Consider the following 23,884-nt stretch of genomic DNA (forward strand, 5'->3'; position numbering starts at 1 on the left):
TCCTTCTTTCATAAACATGTATTCCTTTCATGTATCAGAATGTTACTTCAGTGAAATGAACTGCACGTAACATTTGAAAGTATTTTTAAAATAAAGCAAATTGACATTTAGTCGTTTCAATAATCAGTTTGCATTGATACAAAAAGTAACTCTTAAAAATGAGATGTGCATTTAACATGGTAGGCAACTAAGATTTTTTTAAGATTTAAACTACCTAGTTCTTTTCAACATGTATTCATTGTATTCAATACGTCTTGTAATTGGGATTAACTCTTTCTCTATAACTTGTAATATGGGTTTTGCCGTATTGTTGCACCACTAGTGTTTGTGCCTATATTTGTTTCGCTGTCTAGAGAGTTTGGTGCTCAGTCATACCGTTTACAATGTATCATCTTTGCAAAATAAAGGCGTCAATCAAAAGACTTATCTATTGCTTGTGCAACTAAAGTGGCCTTTGTTCATACTCTTATCTTTCTTATTTGACCTATCAAACATTTGGGATGTAAGACCCTTCACAATTTGTTGTAACGTTCGCGCGTCGATGAATATACTAATGCAATTGAAACAGTACTCTCAGCAATCGTTCAATCAGTTTAGAGAAATGGCTGTTGATCCTAAAGAGACATAATTCATAGGTCCTCAAATAAAACGGACAACAAGACAACTCAGTGTACAATAAATAATTTGAATACTGAAGCATAACATAAATCACATGGACATGTTCAGCACTAAGAAACACGAGACGGAAACCGTCTTTTGTTTGTAAACTGGGAGCACAAAAAATAATAATTGCAAATCAAACATTTACAAAGCATGCTATGTTTTAACAAACAATTAACACAAAGGATTGAAGGCGGGCGTTATTATTTCACACTTAGTCAATTGTAATCGTAATGCTGCAGGTGAATCATGTCCTGCGGTTTCGTGATTTAATTGCTTTTATTTCTTTCCTTTCCGTTTTACTTTCTTGTCCATGGTCGCAACTATACGACTTTCTCGTATCTTCTCCATTTGGGCATCAGAAAACTTGAAAATCTTGATAATGGCTCTCAAATGGTGATCGGAATCTTTTTCATCTGTTATGTAATGAAAGAAGGAATCCTTAAGGAACCTAAGGGTGGTATAACTTTCGGTATCTGGTTCTTTGGCCTCAGTATAGCTTTCCTGACGTTTTAATGTTTGCCACTTGGCCAGTTCTAATTCAGTCCACGCAAGTTTTCTCACAAGCTCAGAAATTGTTACGCTGCAGCTGTTGCCGGTAGCGGCCAATCTTTCTAGCTGAAATGAAATATTTATGTGTAAATATGCAATCTTTATTTTTGCGGAAATATTTATGTATAAATATGCAATTTTTATTTTTGCGGAAAAATTTATGTATAAATATGCAATCTTTTTTTTTGCGGAAATATTTATGTATAAATATGTTATCTTTTTTTGCGGAAATATTTATGTATAAATATGCAATCTTTATTTTTGCGCTTATCAACGAGTTTAAGTGCAACAGGTTTTTATATATAACTGGATAGTTCAGCACTCAGTAAATACTAGAAAGATGGCATTTTACGACAAGCTGGCTCGTTTATAGACTTTGTAACAAGATATAGCAGATAAGTTGATATGATGCACACTTTATGCGAATGATGGCTTTTGGAAAGAGAAGCATCTGTGTTGTTTGAACGGGAAGGGCATTTCGCTTTCAATATGTAAACATAAAGCTGGTTTTCCAGTGCTGATGATCACCTTTACACGGATTCTGTCTTCTCAATCAATTGCTACACATCAGCTAGAGAATGCATTATCATATTTTTTCGTTTTAAACAGGGTTTTAACATAGTCGGCTAGCTGACTTGGAAAAGCGCGTGACTACAAATCCGAGGTCGTATATTCGATCCCCGGCCCGGTCAAATTACTTGCGTTGTGATTGGTTGTGAAATCTTTTCTAAGACCCGTTGTTATATGACTGAAATACTGTTGAGAACGGCGGAAAATCAAAAAACAAAACAAACAAAGTATTCTTAATTTTACACAAGGGTCAGCGAAAACAGACATAGTCCCGAGGATGTATTGCTTTACTTCTTCCCGAAGTCCAATAAATCTAGCTGCTGCAACAGCGGATTGTGTGATAATAATTTAATTATTAAGGTAATCTGCTTTTATCATTACTTATTGAATGAAATAAAATTGTCTAACCCGTATATTACGAAAACAAATCACAGTAAAAGCCTAAAAGTGTCACCGATAATTGTGTCAAAAGGCTGTATAAGGTACTGTGGTGCTCCATTACGAAAGTTATAACGAAAGCTAAATATACCCTTGGAAACACAAAATGTTGTTAGGTTATGTGCTAGGAAAGCTGTAACTTGTACACCGTTCTGACATTCAATAGTACACTTAAGGTCTAAAGATACCGCATGTCGAAGAATGAAGAAAGTCATATCAAATGATTAACCGAAATTTTAAGTTGAACTGGAGACATAATTAAGCAACGTTTCACGAGGTAGTAAAAACTGCACAAGCAAAAAAAAATTAGGAATATTTCACAGGTCTCTGTTTTTTGCACAGACAGACGGACGGACTCGAAGACAGACAGGCAGACGCACGTCCATAGTAAAATCAGAACTCATCGCCGTTGTGGACGTATACAGAATGTGTCATCGGAAAAGGGAAATAATGGTTGAAAATTGATATCAGCTTCCAGCTCTCAATGGACGCAATGTTAATACCTCTTCTTCCCTCTCGATTCTTGCGCAATCTTTGCCTTTCTTGTACATGGCGAGATAGATCTTCTGGTGCTCCCTCTCTCTGTCATCCATGTCACTCTGAAATTGATGTTTGTTTCTATCGATTGGCGGTAAGCAATCGATACCAACACAAGTAAATTTGTTATTGCATTTCATGTCATGTTAATGTAAAAAGAAGTCAATGAAAATGAATCCACGTGAAACACAAAATTAGGTTTGTGCCATCGTTCAACGGTGAGCAATTGATACCAAAAAGTTGTAAACGTGTAAGTGTATGTTCATGCAAAGAAACAATGAACGTAATACCATGAACAATTTATACCGAAAACCCTAAACTTGCAATTGCATAGGAGGCAAAATTGAATTGTAAATTGGCATTCCTCAAAAAGAACATCTGCGATATAACCTTACAAATCTTGGTGCTGATAATTTGAGTTCACCTTAATCATTGATGCTTGTGTGGATTTTGAAAATGGGCGATGAATAAAATTTGCTAGCAACGATAATGAACAAATAATAAAACAATAAGAATTATGTGCTAAGTAAATTTACTCACTGCTTGGTTTACCTTCAGCTTTGCCGTTTTTTCTTCAAGTTCAGACGCTGCAGTGACCGATTCCTCGCAAAAGTTAGCGATATCATCATAGTTTTTTTTCATTTCTCGAAGCTCGTCTCTAAGCTTAATAATTTCGGCGTCCTTTGCTTGAACCAGCTGAAAGAAGTAAAGAACAAGTATACATTAAAATAATTATTTAGTCTAATGCATGAATATATTTTGTCGGGCGGATATATCTACAACTTGCAAGTGAACTGTATATGCATATTCATGAACATTGGTATATTTGGTATTATCATGTTTGGTAAAGCGTTTTGCTAGTTAATTCTCTGACAATTTGGGTCCATGGGTATGTCTTGACTTCTATACATAAAAACGTTGGTTTTATAAAAAAAATGTAATATTGTGTCTTAAATAAAATTGGGCACGAACATTTAATAAACCAATATACATAAAATAAAACATAACGAAATTAACGAGCAGGAGATATCTCTCATAATCAACACGACGTTTTAAAACCTCTAATTCTGTGCATTGACCGTACCAGAGCGCTGGTCCAAGTTTTGATTATGGTATGTTTATTATTGGTATTATGTTGTTGTTAAAGTAGTGGATCGTAACAAACAATGCTCTCCTGATAAGAGTTTCTGGAGTTTCAATGTTTGCTATAATACAAATAATTTATGCCATGTTACGTCATTAAAGCAACAATTAAGACACATCATCAAATGCATATTCCAAACAAAATGATCAAACATTATGTGGACTGAAATGAAAGATACCAAAGGGAGAAACTTGTCGCCGTGGATATGGTATCCGCCTAGTGACCGGGAGGCCCCACGGTCGATTCCAATTGTGGGAGCGTTCTAAGATCTCACCCAAAGACACACATTAATGATTCTTACAAGAAAACGGAACGGAGAGCGTATCAATAAGCCGTTCGATTTCGATGAAATCAAGCCAAAATAAATAGGTTTGAACTAAAGGGAGTAACAGACCTTTGACGTTTTCTCGTCCACGTGTTGTTTGTACATAGATATATCCCTGTCTTTCTCCTCACACATAACTTGGAACTCCTTAATTTGACGCTTCAGATCTCTTATTAGAATGTCCTTCCTCTGTGACGGCGTCAAATAAACTCCGTGCGAGAGTTCCTCCTTCGTTCCCTGCTTCTCGTACCGTAACCTACTCGCAATGGTCTCCCTGGGTAGTTTGCTACATCCGGGCACAACCATACACTCGTGGGAATTCAGGAACACGTGGTTTCTACCGTCAGTGCTGTTGCTCGATTTCAAGGTTCCACTTGTAGACGTGGACATGCTTATATTGCTTTCAATATCGTCAGAGTGTCGGTGTCTACCTACGCATTGCGCGTGGTAGACAGATCTGGGCACATCGTAGGTTTTACTTTTCGAAATCGTGTTCCTTTGCTTTGACTGACTCTCTATTAAGTTGACCCCATGTTCAATTAAGTCAGACGATTCAGACGATTCTATACATAGCTGCTTGTTGCCGTTTACATCAGACATGTGGCTGTTCTTTGACAAAACCTTACCTGGCGAATAACCAGATCTTTTTGCGCTATGTTTCGTTTTAGGTTCCATGCAATCTTCCTCTAAACTGTCATCGCACGTCGCCCTTGCGTCGGGTGAGAGCATTATGTCGTCATCGAACACAAAATCATCGCCCGAACGATTAAGACTGTCGAATGAATTGTTAAGCGATAATGAACTGGATTCATTCAGCAAGGATTTACCTTGTTTCTCTATGTCCACGGACATTGTGGTTTCAAGAGAATGAGCTACTTAACAATGAGTTTATTTTTCACTGTTCCAAGTGCATATATGTAATATTGTGTCTGACAAATACTATCTAATAGCCGTAGTAGTTTTCATTAAACGAAAGATCCGATAAAGCCGCTTGAACAGATCGAAAATCATGGTCTTCTACTGGCGTGCCGTTTTATAATTACATTAAGCGACGTGTCTTGCTTTGTATTATTGGATGTCTTCCAGGTTTCTAGAAACAAGAAAGTGAATAAAGTAATTATCAAGATCAGATTGCGTCTGGATAATGTTTGGTCACACATAATTCTAAACATTAACCCAGTAGTAGTATATAAAACCTTAGTATATACTGTTGAAATATAAAATACTTCTAAATTCGTACAATTTGGAAATTGCATTACTGAACATTAATATGTCACCATATATGACATGTAAATTTATGATGGCGCTAATATTACATTCATTTACATTTTTTTCAAATATTTAGAAAACCATGCATTGATCGCTGGCTAAAATATACAGGAATGTTCATCCTGTTTATTGTGAACTGTGATCTTGGTGGCAATTGGGTTTTATTTTAAATCATATTAACCTGTTTTTTTTCTATAGACAATCAAGGAAATCAATTGCGTGTTTTTCTGCAATTATTATGATGAATGGACGTTGTTTGAAGATGGGCGGAAAACAGAAACATATGGCTCTCCTACATTAATGCAAATAAAGTCTATATATTTTCTAGCATAGTTTCTTGTAAAATCACGGAGTTAAGACGCGTTTTATCAAATCTTACGCATCTATATATACATGTGGCAATTGGTTTTTCGACATCAAACTATGATCGAAAAATATTATTTATTAATTGACTTTGTGTTTTGTATTTCTTTTGTTTTTGTTTCGTGCATGCAGTGTTATAACGATGTATAAGTACGACGAGAAATGACATTTTGTACAGATTTGCATGTTTAAATTCGTACGTCTTAACGTAAGACCATAGATTGTGTCCTTTTACCTTTACATATGAATTAAATGCAGTATGTCACATAGAGTTTCTATCATAAGAGTAGTGTATATGGTAACATCTGTTTCATAGAAGGCTTATGGTTTGAGCAAAGACATATATACCTATGTAAACATTCGCAAGCAAATGGTTGCTGATAATTTAATATGGGGAAGATAAAAAGTAAACAAATCGCCAAGAAATTATCTACGTTATTTTGCCATTTAATCATCTTCGTGACTTTTCTGATGTTCATGACTTTTTTGAAATACGAGTGCTTTTTGCTTGGAATATTTACAAATGTCACGCAAAAAGTTCAGATGCATTTATCGAAGTGATTGACATTTATTTCGAATTATCACATATATCACGCCATTAGTTGACATACAGATATAAAACCCTAATGTGCGTGTATAATTGGTATTTTACAAGCAATCAACATTATCTGGTATGTCGTTTAAAACAGATTTCAAGATATTAATAATGTATAGCGTATTCATGATCAATAACGATTGACGTCGTTGTAAGGAATACCCTCCATATGGCAGATATTTGTAACGCAACGATTAAAATTAACACAGCTCATAGACCTAAACTATTATCATGACAGCAACCATATTGTCATTTGAAAAACAAAGCACCAACAGAAATGCATCCACCAACCTGTTTTCATGGAAACAAAATCAGCAATCCGTCACCCCAGATGCAATAGAAAATCGGAATCGCCATCACTGACAAATCACGGTTTATTGCTTGTATAGGAGCAACAGACATCTGTTCCCGCAGGCTTGATCTACGTGTATCAGATATTGTCCGGCCTTGACATTATGGCTAGGCTGTGCAGTAAGGCGACAGAAAAATATCGATAGCTGTGCAGAGAGAAAGAGACTGCCCATTTAGAAAATACGCAGCTCCACTAACATTAGGGGAGAAAACCAATTGACAAATTTCAACGCATTTGGTATTCCAGATTGTTTTAATTGGATAGGTGTGTTTGTTACCTAAATACTGCTCAGTATGTATTTTTATTGTACAAAAATTATAATATGGGGCTTTTTCTAATACGTATCATATTGATGATGTGTCCGATTAAACATATATGTTATAATGGAACGTAAATAATAGATTATGTTTCTATGTTTCTTTTATCTCTTAATAGTTGAATTAAAAATAATAGTGCACTAATGATTACCATAAATATTGAAGGAACGAGCACACGAATCAAACCGTATAGTGTATACTTTTATAACAACAAAATCGGAAAATATATTTATACAGCAATTTATTTCATAATATTGATCAGAGACAAAGACAGATATAAGTTAACTTTCCCATAAACGCATTAATGGCGTTTATTACATATTTAAGGAATGTGAATTACTAGTGTTGATATAACGCATGCGTTATTATACACGATTGCAATTATGATATATACCGTAGTCAATAAATACTATTTCAAGCCTATCCAACGCTCCATATGTATGACACATGCGAACATTTTTTTTCACATCACTGCATGGATTCGACAATTTCAAAGTGCGTATTCATTTTAAGATTATTATCCCATGATGGCTACGCTTTTCCTTCCGATCGTTCGTTTGATTTAAGATCAATTAATAAACATGTGAGTAAATATATCTATAATTGGTCTACATAAATCTAGATACATTTCTATTGCATCCCCGCCAACTTTGAATGACCTTTGTTGTTTTTTCTAAATTGTGACCCTTCCACACTGCAAATGCTGCATGGTAACGGCCCTAGTGGACACCAAACAGGACAGCACCCGTGCACACTATGTCTAAGTACTCCGTATTCCCCCAAAGAAAAAAGTCAAACTTTAATATATAAAATAAAAAAATGCTGCAATTACAGAAACAATTCAAAATTTGTCCTAACGTTCGTGCGTTTAGTAAGGAGTTAATTATGCATGTAGGAGTGCTGGGACATACTCCGGACCCTCACTTATTGTAACCTTATTTGCGGAACAACTTCACAACGAAAGAAGTGGTATTAATTAAAGAGGTTTAATTAAATAAGGGACAATATTTTAATATAAATATAATTTTGTTTGCCTATTGTTTGATACACTGTAGAAAATGCAAGACAATCTTCAAAAGTTGGCAGTTATTAAATGGGACATAGTGGGAAAAGGAATTAGTGTAATCTAACGTTTATCAAAACCGGAAATGATCGTCTGTTGTTTGTGAACTTCAACAACAACAACAACAACTAGCACACGTAGAAATTATGAAGAGTTAATTTTATCTAAGATCTTATCGGTACATAACATTAATTTTATTTTACTGCTAACCAACTGCTATTGTCTCAACTTTTTTTGTGCATTTTTTATTTTTCAATCAGGTCAGTTATTATTTTATTGTAAATTCAATGGTGTATTATTAGTCCGGATAAAATATTCGGATATTGTGGTGTTTATTTCGGTTAGCTCTCAGTGGGTTTCTTCTACGATTACACAACCGCTAGCAATGACACTATACTAGACAACTCACATGGTCGTCGACTGGAAACCTTGTCAGGATGGCAGACGTCGTCCTCGGCAGTCCACACTTCGAGGGAAACACTCGTCTGCTGTCGTCGTCGTCGGCTGCACACCACCGATCCTCCTGGGAATACCTACCCCACGCACAGGCTAAACCTCCAGGGCAAGACACTAAGTCACAGGCTAATACTTACGTCACAGGCTAATACACTTATCCTCCTGGAAATACTTACATCAGGGCATCTATCCTCCTGGTAATACTCACCTCAGGGAACACGTCTGCACACGTCCGCGGACACGGTAGCAAGAGCGCATGGTCATCCCATCAGGCATCTGCGTCCATCCCATTGGCTCCACATCATGCAGCATGGTCCCGTCACATGAGCGACGCAAGCCGGGTACCACTCTGCAGGGGGGCGTGGCACTGGCACTACACTCCCCTCACTTTTCTCTTTTTGGGACGACCCCATACTCACAAAGGAATCGTCCCACTGAATGTCATAGTCAGTCCGCCACAGACGTCCCGTCGCACCCGAGGAAGTATATTGACTATCTCTCGGACCCCAATGCCCCTTTCGTAAGCAAGGAGGGCGCCTTTGCCATGCGATGTACGCCTAGACGCAGCGACTTAGCGGAACTATGACAGTGCCCAGACTCCCCAAAGTCGGGACAACCTAATTGTTTCAAAACTACAGGCACGCCACAACGTGCGCAGAATGGGGGCCTCAACCCTAGATAGACCACAACTAATTTTAACCCATTGGCCGGTTTTCGTACGACCACCAAGAATATTTTAATATGCATGCATACAGATTATTGTGATTTTGTTATAGACATATTAACATCTAATATTATTATTTTGTTCCTGGACAAGAATATCTACAAAACTTTTGCAAACAGTGTTATTTTGATTTATAGTGTACTGCAGTGGGCGACTCGTGCATAGACGAAATCAGGAATATTACAAAAACAAGAAAGAAGGGACTCTGGGATAAATGGGCTCGCCCTGCCAGTTCATCTACAAAGTGGAGCAATTAACAGCCTTCGGCTGCAAACAGCTACAGCATTGAAATTAACCATTACAGCGGCCTGGATAGACAGCAAAACACGCTACAGAAAAGAAACACTGACATAATGTACTGGAGACTGGGGGGTGCAGGGTTACGCACAACTATGTTGATCGCCATGGCGGTGGCTGTAAATAACAAGAATTATTACTAATATTAAAATAACAATAACACCACAGGGAGTGGTATGCAACAGTTTCCCACTGCACTGACATGCTCACAAGTCCGGATTTTCAGAGAACTACCAATGATAGTGGGCTGAAAGAGATCACCGTTAGACTACACTAGATGCAACTTATTACTGCCTGAATCTCTCGCCCTGCCGCCAACTACCCGCCAGTATTTAGCGAGGCTACGCGTACCTATTTACGACCTTAAGCGTGTTACACTTGGGTGAAAACACACCCTCGGTCCAGGCACGAAAAGAGAAATAATATAAATGTTAATATATAAATAATGTATTTTTTAGTTATTTATTATAAATAATGTATTTTTTAATATCTAATAACAAAAATATAATGATCTTTATTTATTCTCTATTTATTTCCGGGTGGCAATACCAACTTCAGCATATCCACTCCCAATCAGGGAAACATGAATAAATAGATATAGACAAGAAAAAATGATAAAAGTACACGAATGATGTACACAAAAAGGGGAAGCCGAGGTATGAGTGTCAGGTCTACAACCACCGCCTTACAGTGGCCAACGTGCACCTACATCCTACCAGCCAAATTTTGCATTACAGAAAATATCTGAATTATTTAAAGAAAGAGAAGGTATATTAAACAAGAAAAAATAAAATAACCTACCAGTGAGTTCTACTCACAGGAGACCATACACAAATAAAAAGAACCAAAAGAGTAATGGACTGGTGGGCGAGGCCAATAAAGGGCTAATGGAATCTACACTTCACTGACACTAAGTGGAGCAAAACACAACTAAAATAAAACAAGAAAAACAGAGAGAGAAGACTATTAAAGGTACCCACCCCCACCCTTTAAATAGATAATTACTTCAGGCCCCCACGCTCGCTTACACACTTACTTAATTTCCACCGCTGGGACCGCTCCCAACGGCGAGAACTTGAGGGTCGCCACCCTTCAGAGCCACGCCTGAAAGGTCCCCGAGATCCATCCTCCGAGATCTTCTGGCGTACACTCGCGACGACTCCGTAACCGCACGCACTGCTCTGGCGGTTTACCGAGGGGTCGCCGTGACTAAACTGGTTCCTCTGGGTGTTACCAGAGGGAAACCGGCGACTGGACGACTCACTGCGATTTACTCCCCTGACTGGGCAATCCCTGCTCGGCCTAGGTGCAATTCCAGCAGGATTCCCATAGCCGGACGATTCAAACCTGGAAGATCCCTGATGGGCTATGGAAGTGGGAAAGTTGGGCAATCCATGTTGGACTATGCCAACAGGATTCCCATGGCTAGACGACTCTACGAATCTGGAAGGTCCCTGTGGGTTTATGCCGACAGGTCTCTTGGGCAACCCTGTAAGGACTGTGCCGACAGGGTTCCCGTAGCTAGACGATTCTTTTGACGTATTCCGAAAACTGGACAACTCCTGCGGGACTATGCCGGCAGGTCTCTTGGGCAACTCTGTAAGGACTATGCCGACAGAGTTCCCGTAGCTAGACGATTCTTCTGACGTACTCTGAAAACTGGACAACTCCTGCGGGACTATGCCGGCAGAGTTCCCGTAGCTAGACGATTCTTCTGACGTTCTCTGAAAACTGGACAACTCCTGCGGGACTATGCCGGCAGGTCTCTTGGGCAACTCTGTAAGGACTATGCCGACAGAGTTCCCGTAGCTAGACGATTCTTCTGACGTTCTCTGAAAACTGGACAACTCCTGCGGGACTATGCCGGCAGGTCTCTTGGGCAACTCTGTAAGGACTATGCCGACAGAGTTCCCGTAGCTAGACGATTCTTCTGACGTACTCTGAAAACTGGACAACTCCTGCGGGACTATGCCGGCAGAGTTCCCGTAGCTAGACGATTCTTCTGACGTTCTCTGAAAACTGGACAACTCCTGCGGGACTATGCCGGCAGGTCTCTTGGGCAACTCTGTAAGGACTATGCCGACAGAGTTCCCGTAGCTAGACGATTCTTCTGACGTTCTCTGAAAACTGGACAACTCCTGCGGGACTATGCCGGCAGGTCTCTTGGGCAACTCTGTAAGGACTATGCCGACAGAGTTCCCGTAGCTAGACGATTCTTCTGACGTACTCTGAAAACTGGACAACTCCTGCGGGACTATGCCTGCAGAGTTCCCGTAGCTAGACGATTCTTCTGACGTTCTCTGAAAACTGGACAACTCCTGCGGGACTATGCCGGCAGGTCTCTTGGGCAACTCTGTAAGGACTATGCCGACAGAGTTCCCGTAGCTAGACGATTCTTCTGACGTACTCTGAAAACTGGACAACTCCTGCGGGACTATGCCGGCAGAGTTCCCGTAGCTAGACGATTCTTCTGACGTTCTCTGAAAACTGGACAACTCCTGCGGGACTATGCCGGCAGGTCTCTTGGGCAACTCTGTAAGGACTATGCCGACAGAGTTCCCGTAGCTAGACGATTCTTCTGACGTACTCTGAAAACTGGACAACTCCTGCGGGACTATGCCGACAGGTCTCTTGGGCAACCCCGTTAGGACTATGCCGACGGAGTTCCCGTAGCTAGACGACTCTTCTGTGCTCTCAAAACTGGACAATCCCTGCTGGTCAGGATCCGGCTTGCCACTGTTGTCTCCCTTGGCTGCTGCTGCTTCGTCACTGACGTCCTCAGTCTCACCATTGCCCCCTCCAGTGCTTACGTCGGTGCACACCCCAATGTCACGGACGACTTCGCGCACTGTTGGCGGTGCCAACGGAACTGCATAACCGACGCCGCCAGTCTCACCGTTGCCCTTTACAGTGCTCATGTCGGTGCACACCCCAATGTGACGGACATCTTCTGTAGGTAGCGCCAACGGAACCGCATTATCGAAGCCGCCGGTCTCACCGTTGCCCCTTACAGTGCTCATGTCGGTGCACACCCCGATGTGACGGACATCTTCTGTAGGTAGCGCCAACGGAACCGCATTATCGAAGCCGCCGGTCTCACCGTTGCCCCTTACAGTGCTCATGTCGGTGCACACCCCAATGTGACGGACATCTTCGCGAACTGTAGGTAGCACTAACGGAACCGCGTATTCGACGCCTTCGGTTAACACGTCTTCATCATCGCCGACGACGCCAGTCTCACCGTTGCCCCTTACAGTGCTCATGTCGGTGCACACCCCAATGTGACGGACAACTTCGCAAACTGTAGGTAGCTGCAACGGAACCGCATCATCGATGCCTTCGGTGAACTCGTCTTCTCTGCCGCCGACGCCGCCAGTCTTACCGTTGCCTCCTTCAGTGCTCTCGTCGGTGCACACCCCAATGTGACGGACAACTTCTTGAACGGTCGGCAGCTTGATGTTACTAGTGGAGACTCGGTAACCGCACGCACTGTTCCAGCGGACTTCCGATGTTACGCCATAACCGGAAGCCCTTTTCCGACGGTCTGCCGCGGTGACACCACAACTGGACGCTTTCTCCCGGCTGTCTTCCGCGGTGACGCCAGCCGGATCTGCATGTCCGGCGGTCGGGGTGGCCCTAACTCCGGACTGGACCGCCACCCGCTGCACGCGAAACGTACCGACATAACTAGAACCCCCATGGTCCCGCTCAGTGCTCTCATCGGTGACCATCTGTGGATCCCGGACGACTTCTGAAGCTGTCGGCAACGCAAACGGAACTGCGTCATGCACGTGGTCGGTATGCTGTAGGCTTCCCCCCTCGAGGCTCAAAACCTGCCCATCAAAAATAATAGTGGCCTCTGCCATATTGATTATGGCCCTGCCCGGATTCATCAAAATGTCGAAACCAAGTAGCATATCGACATCTGTCGGGGCTACATACAAATGTTGCTGATACCAGTAGTTACCAATCTTTAACTTAACTGGGCCTACAACAAAACCCTGCATGGAGGCATCCCTCCCTGTCATCAACAGCTTGACATCACGCTGCTTGGGAGGTGGCTGCTTCATGGCCTTATAGACCCGATCTGAGATGAGGCTGACCTCCGCTGCCGAATCAATCACTGCATCAACCATTACGTCACCAACCTGAACCTTCAAACAAAACTGCGCAGCTGAACCCAACTGGTTGACGCGACCTACTTCCGGTCTACTCTGCTGCTCCGCCGCCTCGGTAACTGACATCGGTATCGACTCATTGTTGGCAACGGACCCGGCGCCCACACGACAATCACACCGGAAATGTTCCAAATCACCAAACAAGCACGATATGTCCCGCCTCGCCATCCCGGGATACTCGCCCCAATTTGAACCATACCTGCCTCGCTTCGATCCCTCGGGGCGGACATTTGAATTTTGGTACCCACTACGGTACCCGTTGTTTCGCCGGTTACCGGCGCCGCTCCCTTGGTAAGCATTTGGGCCGGATCCCCTTTCGTAGGCATGTATGTCCCGATGCCCACGTGGACAGCCGCCACCTGTACCCTCGTGACACCTAACGTGGCGTTGCTTGTTGAACCCCCGGTTCTGGGCGCCGTCTTCATTGGAACCTTCGGCTGCATACTCGCCATACAATCCCTCGTCTTCATCGGAACGGAACACCTGAACTGGTTGTCTGACGCGAGAATCATCGTCCTGGCTCCCACAAGAGTCCGATAATTGCCCCACAGAACCCAGCAGCCGATCCACCACCTGGGTCAATTTGTCGACCGCCGACCCAATTACTGTATCTGGAGAGGGTGCTCTTCTCACCTCATGAACACACCTCGACACTCGCTCACTCTCTTGGCTATCCCTCGGAGCCGCGGCGCAAGCCAACAGAACATGGCTATATATCTTCATCATGTTCATCGCATCTCCCATCGATGTGGGTATCTGCAGGCTTACATGCTTGGCGGCCTCCTTGTCAAGCAAACCGTGACAAAACTTCGTCACTGCCTGCTCAGTGGCGTACGCATAGGGCAGATCACGAAATGCCGTTGTTGCCAGCGTCAGCACTCGATCGGACCAATCGTCCAGGGACTCGCCTACTTCCTGATGGGCAACTTGGAAACGGCCCTGAGCCGTAGCAGGGAGCTCCTTAGCGCCGAAGCGCTCCTGCAGCCGCTGCATAAGCTCGGCGTAAGGTAACGTCTCCCTTCCTTCGGTCAGTAATGCATAAAAGTCCACCGCCTTACCAGTTAAACACCAACCAAGACAATCATCGCATTCTTCGTCAGACCAATCTTGCATTCTGGCGTAACGCTCAAACTTCCTCTTAAACAACAACCAATTGCTGCATCCATCAAATAGCAGGCTCTTTGGCAGCTTGGTCAAAACATCCCGATCCCGCTGGGACGGGGGGTTAATTGGGACCGGAGGGCTTGTCTGAACGGGGACACTGCTGAGTAGGGTAGGGTTACCTGCAACGGGTGGATTGTTGTGTGCAGGGTTATTACCTAATATAGGTAAATTGCTGGCTACTGTGAGATTACCAACCACCGGTAGGGTGCTTTGCACGGGAACACTACTCACAACGGGTGGGTTGTTTGGCATTGAGAAGCCACTTGCAACAGGTTGGTTGTTATACAACGGGACGCCACTTGCAACAGGTTGGTTGTTATACAATGGGACGCCTCTTACAACAGGTTGGTTGCTAGGCAGTGAGACGCCACTTGCAACAGGTTGGTGGTTAAACAACGGAACGCCACTTACAACAGGTTGGTTGCTAGGCAGTGAGACGCCACTTGCAACAGGTTGGTTGTTATACAATGGGACGCCACTTACAACAGGTTGGTTGCTAGGCAGTGAGACGCCACTTGCAACAGGTTGGTTGTTATACAATGGGACGCCACTTACAACAGGTTGGTTGCTAGGCATGGTGAAATGGGTTGGACAAGGACGCATTATAGGAGCAGGAGGGCTTCTTGGGGCCCGAAAGTGTCCCAAATGCTCTGCGGACGTCTCTCTAAATTGTGCTGGCACATTGTAATCTGCCCTACCAGCCCTCATCTGGGGCAAACCTAACGACTGGGGCGGGGCGGGGGCGCTTGATGCAACATCAGACAGTATCGGCATGCCTGTCACCACCACAGGATCTGGCTGAAACAACAGACGCTTGGGGAACAAAGGCTTTGCAAACTGGGGAAGGAAATCGCTCCATATCCCCGGGAACTCCTCCCATCGAGTGATCTCCGCCTCTAAATCTGATATCTGAGAGGCTAGCTCTGCCTTCATCTGGTCCTGGTTTAGGTATGGCGTGCTTTCAAACATTGGCTCAGGGGCCCTGGACCTACTTGGGTGTTCTCCCGTTCCACTGGACTGGGACGTCGCTGCAAGCATTGGATTTTCTGCAAAATCCAGCTGGTCTAACTCCCTCTCACTTAGGGGCCGCCTAATCAGGACCTCCAAGGTGTCCAGGTCCAAGTTACCTGATTCCTGTCGAAGTTGGACAATGATCCGCGCCAATTTGGGCCCTATTCCGGAGATCAACATCAAAGTTTGTGGGGGGTCGAAATTTACACGTACAAGACCCGGAGACTTATTTGGGCTACTCATTTCTAATGCAGCACAGTACACACAAAAAAAAATGAAGAAACACAGCACGCACAATAAAAAATACGTCTATTAATTTATTTCAAAATTCAATGAAACAACTAAATATTAATTGCAACAAAAGAATTATTAAACCATATCCATAACACCAATCCAAAACAAAACACTACCCAACACGCGCTGGTCTAGCTATGCTACAGACGGACTTGCTCATAAAACCCGATTTCTCGTACTCTGTTTACATTTTGAACAGCGACGCAAACAATGTAAACATTCAGGTCAGCTAGTGCACTTAAAACTACTCCGCACCAATGATCACGCGACCTCGAATGCAGACAAGCGTGGTTTTCCAGCAGTGAGACCACGTGGTCACCTTGCAACACGTCTAAAAATAGACGGCTGGTGCGTTACACATGTCTAGCATAGACCACTTTACGGTACAATTGGATTGGAAAAATATACAAACTAAATACGATTCGTGGTTCGATTTTAACACAGGATGCCGACTTTTGCAAGGAATCAGCCTAACCGTTAAAACACGACTGCACTAAATCCCGCTTCTGACACCATTGTGGTGTTTATTTCAGTTAGCTCTCAGTGGGTTTCTTCTACGATTACACAACCGCTAGCAATGACACTATACTAGACAACTCACATGGTCGTCGACTGGAAACCTTGTCAGGATGGCAGACGTCGTCCTCGGCAGTCCACACTTCGAGGGAAACACTCGTCTGCTGTCGTCGTCGTCGGCTGCACACCACCGATCCTCCTGGGAATACCTACCCCACGCACAGGCTAAACCTCCAGGGCAAGACACTAAGTCACAGGCTAATACTTACGTCACAGGCTAATACACTTATCCTCCTGGAAATACTTACATCAGGGCATCTATCCTCCTGGTAATACTCACCTCAGGGAACACGTCTGCACACGTCCGCGGACACGGTAGCAAGAGCGCATGGTCATCCCATCAGGCATCTGCGTCCATCCCATTGGCTCCACATCATGCAGCATGGTCCCGTCACATGAGCGACGCAAGCCGGGTACCACTCTGCAGGGGGGCGTGGCACTGGCACTACAATATTATAAAAATACTCCTGGTTTTCTTTTGATGCTCAGATTAACTTAGATTATTATATCTAAGTAATATAAATTATATATTTATACACGTTCTGCATGTGCATTTGATACATCAATTGTGTAATGCCCCAATATCTGCTATAAGTTTGACAAAACGAGTAAAGGAATTACTGAATTAATTCGAAAAATGCAGCAATAAACTATTTACCTTAAAAGATTTATTTAATTTCTGTTAAAGCCATGTCAAAATTGTTTATTTGCAGCGTGTTGAATCACTCAAAGTACCAAATGCATCCACAATAAATCCACTGTGTTTTTTTTTTACCTCATATCAAGACGTCACACTGGAAAGGCATAGTGCTCAATTGCAATAGGCGTAAGGCCAACTTCACTTAGCAAATTTGCTTCACTGAAGTATTTAAAGATTTGATACAATTAACATCCAATTAGAACAGGGGTTTTCCCAATTAACACATGTTGTATATTGTCTGCCATGATGTGCATGCACTCTTATACTAGAATCTTCAATGATTTGATGTAAAATTTTCTGTAAATAAGGTGAAAGTATTTTTTAGCTCATCTATTTTTTGAAAAAAAATTATGAGCTATTGTCATCACCTTGGCGTCATCGTCGGCATCCGGTTAAGTTTTGCGTTTAGGTCCACTTTGCTCAGAAAGTATCAATGCTATAGCATTCAAACTTGGTAAACTTACTTACTATCATGAGGGGACTGGGCAGGCAAAGTTTGATAACTCCGGCGTGCATTTTGACAGAATTATGTGCCCTTTTTATACTTAAAAAATTGAAAATTTTGGTTAAGTTTTGTGTTTAGGTCCATTTTATTCCTTAAGTATCAAAGCTATTGCTTTCATACTTGCAACACTTACTAACTATCATAAGGGGACTGTGCAAGCAAAGTTATGTAACTCTGACTGGCATTTTGACAGAATTATGTGCCCTTTTTATACTTAAAAAATTGAAAATTTGGTTAAGTTTTGTGTTTAGGTCCACTTTATTCCTACAGTATCAAAGCTATTGCTTTCATTCTTGCAACACTTTTTAACTATCATAAGGGGACTGTGCAGGCAAAGTTATGTAACTCTGACTGGCATTTGGGCGGAATTATGGGCCCTTTATACTTAGAAAATTGAAAAAAAAAATAAGTTTTGTGTTTTGGTCCACTTTACCCCTAAAGTATCATAGATATTGCTTTCATACTTGGAACACTCGCAAAATATCATAAGGGTACAGTAAAAGGACAAGTTGCATAACTCTGGTTGTCATTTTTACGGAATTATGGCCCTTTTTTACTTAGTAACTTTGAATATATGGTTAAATTTTGTGTTTCGATCCACTTTACTTCTAAAGTATCAAGGCTATTGCTTTCAAACTTTAAATACTTTCATGCTATCATGAGGTTACTGTACCTGGCAAGTTGAATTTTACCTTGACCTTTGAATGACCTTGACTCTCAAGGTTAAATTATTAAATTTTGCTAAAATTGCCATAACATTTTTATTTATGATTAGATTTGATTGATACTTTGACAAAACTACTCTTACCTGACATACCACAATATACTCCACCCAAACCATCCCCCGTGCCCTCCCCCCCCCTCCACCACACCCTCACACTATACCCCCCCCCCCACCACACCCCACCCCACCCCCAATTTTTTTTTTGAAACGGTTAAAAAACACAAATATTTATTTTTATTATTTTATTTTTGAAATACCGTCCAACCATCGCACCCAAGAATCAGTCAAAGGTAAAAATAAAAAATAAAAGCGTTGTTCTCATGAAGCTGCACATTTTGAGTAGTGGATGTTCAAGGTCAAGGTCATCCTTCAAGGTCAAAGGTCAACAAAAAATCAAGCGGCATTTTTAGTTCAGGGTCAAGGTCATCCTTCAAGTTCAAAGGTCAAAAAAATAAAAATAAATTCAAAGCGGTGTTCTCATGAAGCTTCACATTTCGAGTGGTGGAAGGTCAAGGTCATCCTTCAAGGTCAAAGGTAAATTAAAAAAAAAAAAAAATTAAAGCGGGGCAATAGGGGGCATTGTGTTTCTGACAAACACATCTCTTGTGAAACGAATGATCGATACCAGGAGATGCTTAATATGAGAGAATCACACAATACTAAAAATAAAGTGTTGCATAAGGCTCTCTTTGCAAAGGTAGCCATGGGCTGAAGGCCCTCAAGACTGCAGTAGAGCTTTCCCTGCATTCAAAGTTTGCAAAGGTAGCCATGGGCTGAAGGCCCTCAAGACTGCAGTAGAGCTTTCCCTGCATTGTTGTCTCCTCCACTGTGAATGATTTCTAATTCAATTTGCTTTCCAGATCTTGTTGAAAAACTGCATTATTTGGATCTGTTGTTTACAATTACGGAGAAGATGACAGAAACTAGGCAAAGAAAAAAGGAAAAGAATCCAACTTCTGAAAATGGGAATGATCAATTGCCATCCGAAAAACAAGAAAATAAAAAGAAGCTTTCAGTAAGTGTCAGAATGCATTGCTGTTTCTGGCGTTGTTTTTTTTCCTTTTTTAACTAGTACTGGGGAACAGTACCTTTCCCAAAGCCTACAGGAGGCTGCCCAATTTTAGCACCGGACCTTTCCCAATCTCCATATATATACTTTTCTGTCACTCAGTCATTCTGTCCCAAAACTTTAACCTTGGTCATAATTTTTGCAATATTGAAAATTGAACTTGATATGGCGTGAATGTGTATCTCATGGAGCTGCAAATTTTGAGTGGTGAAAGGTCAAGGTCATCCTTCAAGGTCAAAGGTCAAATATATGGCTTCAAAGCGGCACAATAGGGGTCATTGCGTTTCTGAGAAACACATCTCTTGTTTCAATCAACCAGTGCAGGGTTTGTGCTTATTTGCATGACTGCTTTTATTTATGTAAAAAGTAATGGGTTATTTACAGATAAGTGATATGTATAAAGCAACGTAGAATATCATGGCTTTTGGTTTTCAAACTCAATGTTATGACTCACTATATGGCTTCATTTGTATGACCCAGTGGCCAGTCTTTCTAAGAATCGTTGCGAAGTTTATAAATGATGTTTAAGGCAACAGATAAGATATCATGTCAATTAGTTTTCTCTACAAGCTTTTTTGTAACAATTAGAGTTTTCCCTTCACACTATTTGTCAATTAGTTTTTGACTTTTTAGAACTTAAATGTATATTTTTGGATGAGATGAGCTCCTTATTTTGGGCTTGGTATTTCTCAGCAATTCTTACTTCAATTAATAATGTAATAAATTTACATTGTCAATTATTGTTTTTAACTTAAAACAAATTGTCTTTTGACAAATCATGGATGATGCGTTATTTGCCTTCAAAGGCACTTTTTTAAACCCTCTCCATCAATGACAAGCCTGTGTAAATCAGTTCAACGATGTTATTTGTTTTACACACACGGAATCATCGCTGTGGGTTCAGCTGAATATTTCAGAAGCTGTTCTCATATGCGCTATTTAAAGCCCCATTACTACTCATAATCAATGAAAATGTGTACAATATTTCGTTAAATCAAGTTAAACAATTAAAAAATCAGTGTTCCTTATGGCAATTGCCGAAATTTCAATGCCAGATTTGGTCTGGTAAAATAGATGTTTGTAGATAATTAGATACAAAATGCTTGTTTGTTTTGTTTGTATATTTACCGGTAATTCCATTTAATTTTCCTGCAACGATATCTATTGATACGACACATGAACACTAACATGGTAACATTTAAGTTTTCGTGTGTCATATGAATAGATATATTCGCGGGAAATTAAAATGGAATTGTGTCACAAATAAATAAAAATGAGCTTTTTGTATCTACAAAAATCTATGTAATCATAACACATCTAGCGTTAAAATTTTGGCTATCACCATAAGAAACACTGATTGTTTAGGTGTCAACTTTATTTTACGAAATACTTTATGAAATTTTCGTTGATTTTGAGCGTTACAGAGGCTTTAATCTTTACAACGTCTTTTCCAGAGTGTTTGGGTGGAGTAACTAATTATAAAATATTTGGTGCACACGCCATTAATGAAAGTGTCCTAGCCTGTCCGCATTTTGCTGCCGTAAATTTTTAATTAGACACTGAAGAGAACTGGTGTCTGTATAATCTTACTTATATTGCTGCACTTTTTAAAATGTCACAATTTATTAATTCAAAACAAACGCTGTACAGAGGGAAATGGTACAACTAAAACAACCAAAAATCTATTGCAATTTGTTTTTCCATTTCCATAATCATTTCCTGTTTTGATTGACTTGTTTATTTCGATTTGTTTTCGATCAAATACAAATCATTAAAACTATAAAACGGTCCTGATTGGTTTCCTTGATTTGTTCATTATTTTTTTGAGATTATAATGTTTATTTTTCAGTCAAGACTACTGAAGATAAAAGAAGCTCAGTCAAAGGGTGTTTTTGGTCATTTTCTCACGCTGTGCAAGTTCTTGATTTTTCTCGCGGTGATTCCACCCTTCCTGAACTATGCTGCTCTTCAGAGGGAGTCTGAAGCCTTGAAACCAGATGGTACCAGGGTTTTTTTTCCACTTTTTGGGAAGATAGCCCATGGCTTTGGAATTGGGAATTTTATCGGCATTTTTATGAAATTGGGAAAACAAATTTATTAGCCTTTTTTTCCACACCAAAAGTCCACTGATTAGGAAAATACTAAATTTGACATAACTCTTTGTACTCATTCAAATTAAAAGAACAAAATCCTATAATACTCTGTTAGATGTAATTGAATTAAAATTGAGATAAAATTAAAAAAAAATAAAAAAAAAATTTTTTTGGGGGGGGGGGGAATTGGGACTTTTTGGCCACATTTTGGGAAAAAAGTATACTTTTTGGGATTTGGAACATATCGGGAAACATATTGGAAAATCGGGCAAAAAAAACACCCTGGGTACGAAGTCCTTTCTGTTAGCAGTTATTTGGGCATAATCTGAATGGTAACAAGTATCTTTTTGCCTTTAAAGCCAAGTCCAATTTGATAATTTTGTTTTCAGATTTTTGGAAAGTGCAGTGTAGAAATTAATGGATCGTGTTTAAGGTTTAGCAACTATTATGCTGGTCTGTTTCTGCTCAAAACGATAAACCTGTAATTGTATGAAGTTGTATAATCGTTTTTCAAATTTTATTCATCAAACAAAATGGTAATTAAGTGTGCATTTAAGTAATGTTGTAGGTTTACAGCCTTCCTCAAGCCTCAATCACACAAGGGACAAAATATATAACTGTACATAATATGATGTAAGAGGCTAAAAAATCCCAGTGTTGTAGTTTTCAAACAAATTATCAAATGACTATATGTTTACAGTGAGATATTCGCTAAAATAATCACCGTGTGTTTTAGGTGAATTATATGACATTGGCTGGGGACAGAAGCTGCTTCTTTCGTGTCAGGGCAAGGGGTCTCCCACAGTTGTGCTTGATGCCCCGACCGGAATGAGCTCAGACGCGTGGGCTCTGGTGGCACCTAAAATTGCAAAGTACACAAGGGTAAGCATAGACACACAAAGTGGCAGTTTCTTCTCTATAAAGGAATAAGTGTGTGCATCATGGCTTTTTTTCCTTCTTTAGCAAAGGCCTTATAAAGGCCCCTTCCCTCAAGAGAAAGGCCCATTTCCAAAATAGAATTTCTTTAAAATGATGAAATTTTCCCCATATTTAAAGCTTACTTTAGGAAATGTTTTCTCCTTTCTCAGTTTTGTCAATATTTTTTTCCCCCAAAATGGAAGGCCCTTTCCCCAAAATCAAGAAAAAAGCCCTGGTGTAGGTACTATTTTAAGTTCTGCTCTTAAGCCTAAATTTACGAGAATATAAAAAAGGTATTGAATACCCGGTACTACACTTACAAACCAATAGTTTTGTACGATGTTGTTCTGTGACAACACTAGAAAACTGATTGTTTACTTTGATGTACCAATTAGAGAATATCTGTATACACTTGTTGAGGGAAAAGGCCAATGTGCATTGAAATGTTTGCATTTTACATGCCAAAACCCACACAATTGCCTTCACTTCAATGGTATAATCTTTTCATCTGTAGTCTTAAACACAAAATCTGTAATTTTTGTGAAAAACTATTTAAGGGTCAACAGGTTTCACTAGGAAGTATCCACAGGAGGGAATCCCGTTTTTTTTTAAATATATATGCTATATATATAAACGGGATTCCCTCCTGTGGAAGGATCAGGTTATCACACGTGATATTTCTTAGGCCTAACAATTTTACTTATCTTGTTTTGTTAAAGAATATCAATTTTAAGCTCAACTGTACCTTCACAGGCTTATCTTTGTATGCCCCCGGTAGGGTGGCATATAGCAGTTGAACTGTCCATCAGTCAGTATGTGTGTATGTCCGTTCGTCCGTCCGTCCGAATAAAACCTTAAACGTTGGCCATAACTTTTGCATTATTGAAGATAGCAACTTGATATTTGGCATGCATGTGTATCTCATAGAGCTGAACATTTTGAGTGGTGAAAGGTGAAGGTCAAGGTCATCCTTCAAGGTCAAATGTCAAA

At 40.9% G+C, this 23,884-nt stretch overlaps 3 protein-coding genes across 13 annotated transcripts in view; 1 reads left to right on the forward strand and 2 right to left on the reverse strand.

The window, feature by feature from the left end:
* Positions 1-665: 665 nt before the first annotated feature.
* On the reverse strand, positions 666-6,896 carry LOC127850463 (uncharacterized). 2 transcript variants are annotated; one of them, XM_052383510.1, is made up of 5 exons: positions 6,745-6,896; positions 4,296-5,316; positions 3,310-3,453; positions 2,724-2,819; positions 666-1,278 (listed from the first exon to the last, which is right to left on the reverse strand). In XM_052383510.1, the coding sequence occupies exons 2-5, from the start codon at positions 5,076-5,078 to the stop codon at positions 940-942; spliced, it is 1,362 nt and encodes a 453-aa protein (XP_052239470.1). In that variant the 5' UTR covers positions 5,079-5,316; positions 6,745-6,896; the 3' UTR covers positions 666-939. The 2 variants fall into 2 exon arrangements, with proteins under 2 accessions (XP_052239470.1, XP_052239469.1); XM_052383509.1 differs by having other exon boundaries at positions 3,298-3,453.
* Positions 6,897-8,280: 1,384 nt separating this feature from the next.
* LOC127850464 (uncharacterized) overlaps positions 8,281-23,884 on the forward strand; it is a 35,002-nt gene continuing 19,398 nt past the window's right edge. Inside the window, exons 1-4 of one of the 2 annotated variants that reach the window (XM_052383512.1) lie at positions 8,281-8,363; positions 19,675-19,829; positions 21,733-21,883; positions 22,713-22,858. In XM_052383512.1, coding sequence (XP_052239472.1) covers positions 19,728-19,829; positions 21,733-21,883; positions 22,713-22,858 — 399 coding nt within the window. In that variant the 5' untranslated portion in view covers positions 8,281-8,363; positions 19,675-19,727. Of the gene's footprint in view, positions 8,446-19,674; positions 19,830-21,732; positions 21,884-22,712; positions 22,859-23,884 lie in introns of both variants that reach the window. The other variant, XM_052383513.1, reaches the window with a different exon arrangement.
* On the reverse strand, positions 8,512-17,332 carry LOC127850461 (uncharacterized). 9 transcript variants are annotated; one of them, XM_052383499.1, is made up of 3 exons: positions 15,565-17,332; positions 11,929-15,456; positions 8,512-11,820 (listed from the first exon to the last, which is right to left on the reverse strand). In XM_052383499.1, the coding sequence occupies exons 1-3, from the start codon at positions 16,256-16,258 to the stop codon at positions 10,664-10,666; spliced, it is 5,379 nt and encodes a 1,792-aa protein (XP_052239459.1). In that variant the 5' UTR covers positions 16,259-17,332; the 3' UTR covers positions 8,512-10,663. The 9 variants fall into 9 exon arrangements, with proteins under 9 accessions (XP_052239459.1, XP_052239463.1, XP_052239460.1 ...); XM_052383503.1 differs by having other exon boundaries at positions 11,929-12,000; positions 12,289-17,332; XM_052383500.1 differs by having other exon boundaries at positions 11,929-12,180; positions 12,289-17,332.

The sequence above is a fragment of the Dreissena polymorpha genome, chromosome 11, assembly GCF_020536995.1.
Source record: "Dreissena polymorpha isolate Duluth1 chromosome 11, UMN_Dpol_1.0, whole genome shotgun sequence".
Classification (NCBI taxonomy): domain Eukaryota; kingdom Metazoa; phylum Mollusca; class Bivalvia; order Myida; family Dreissenidae; genus Dreissena; species Dreissena polymorpha.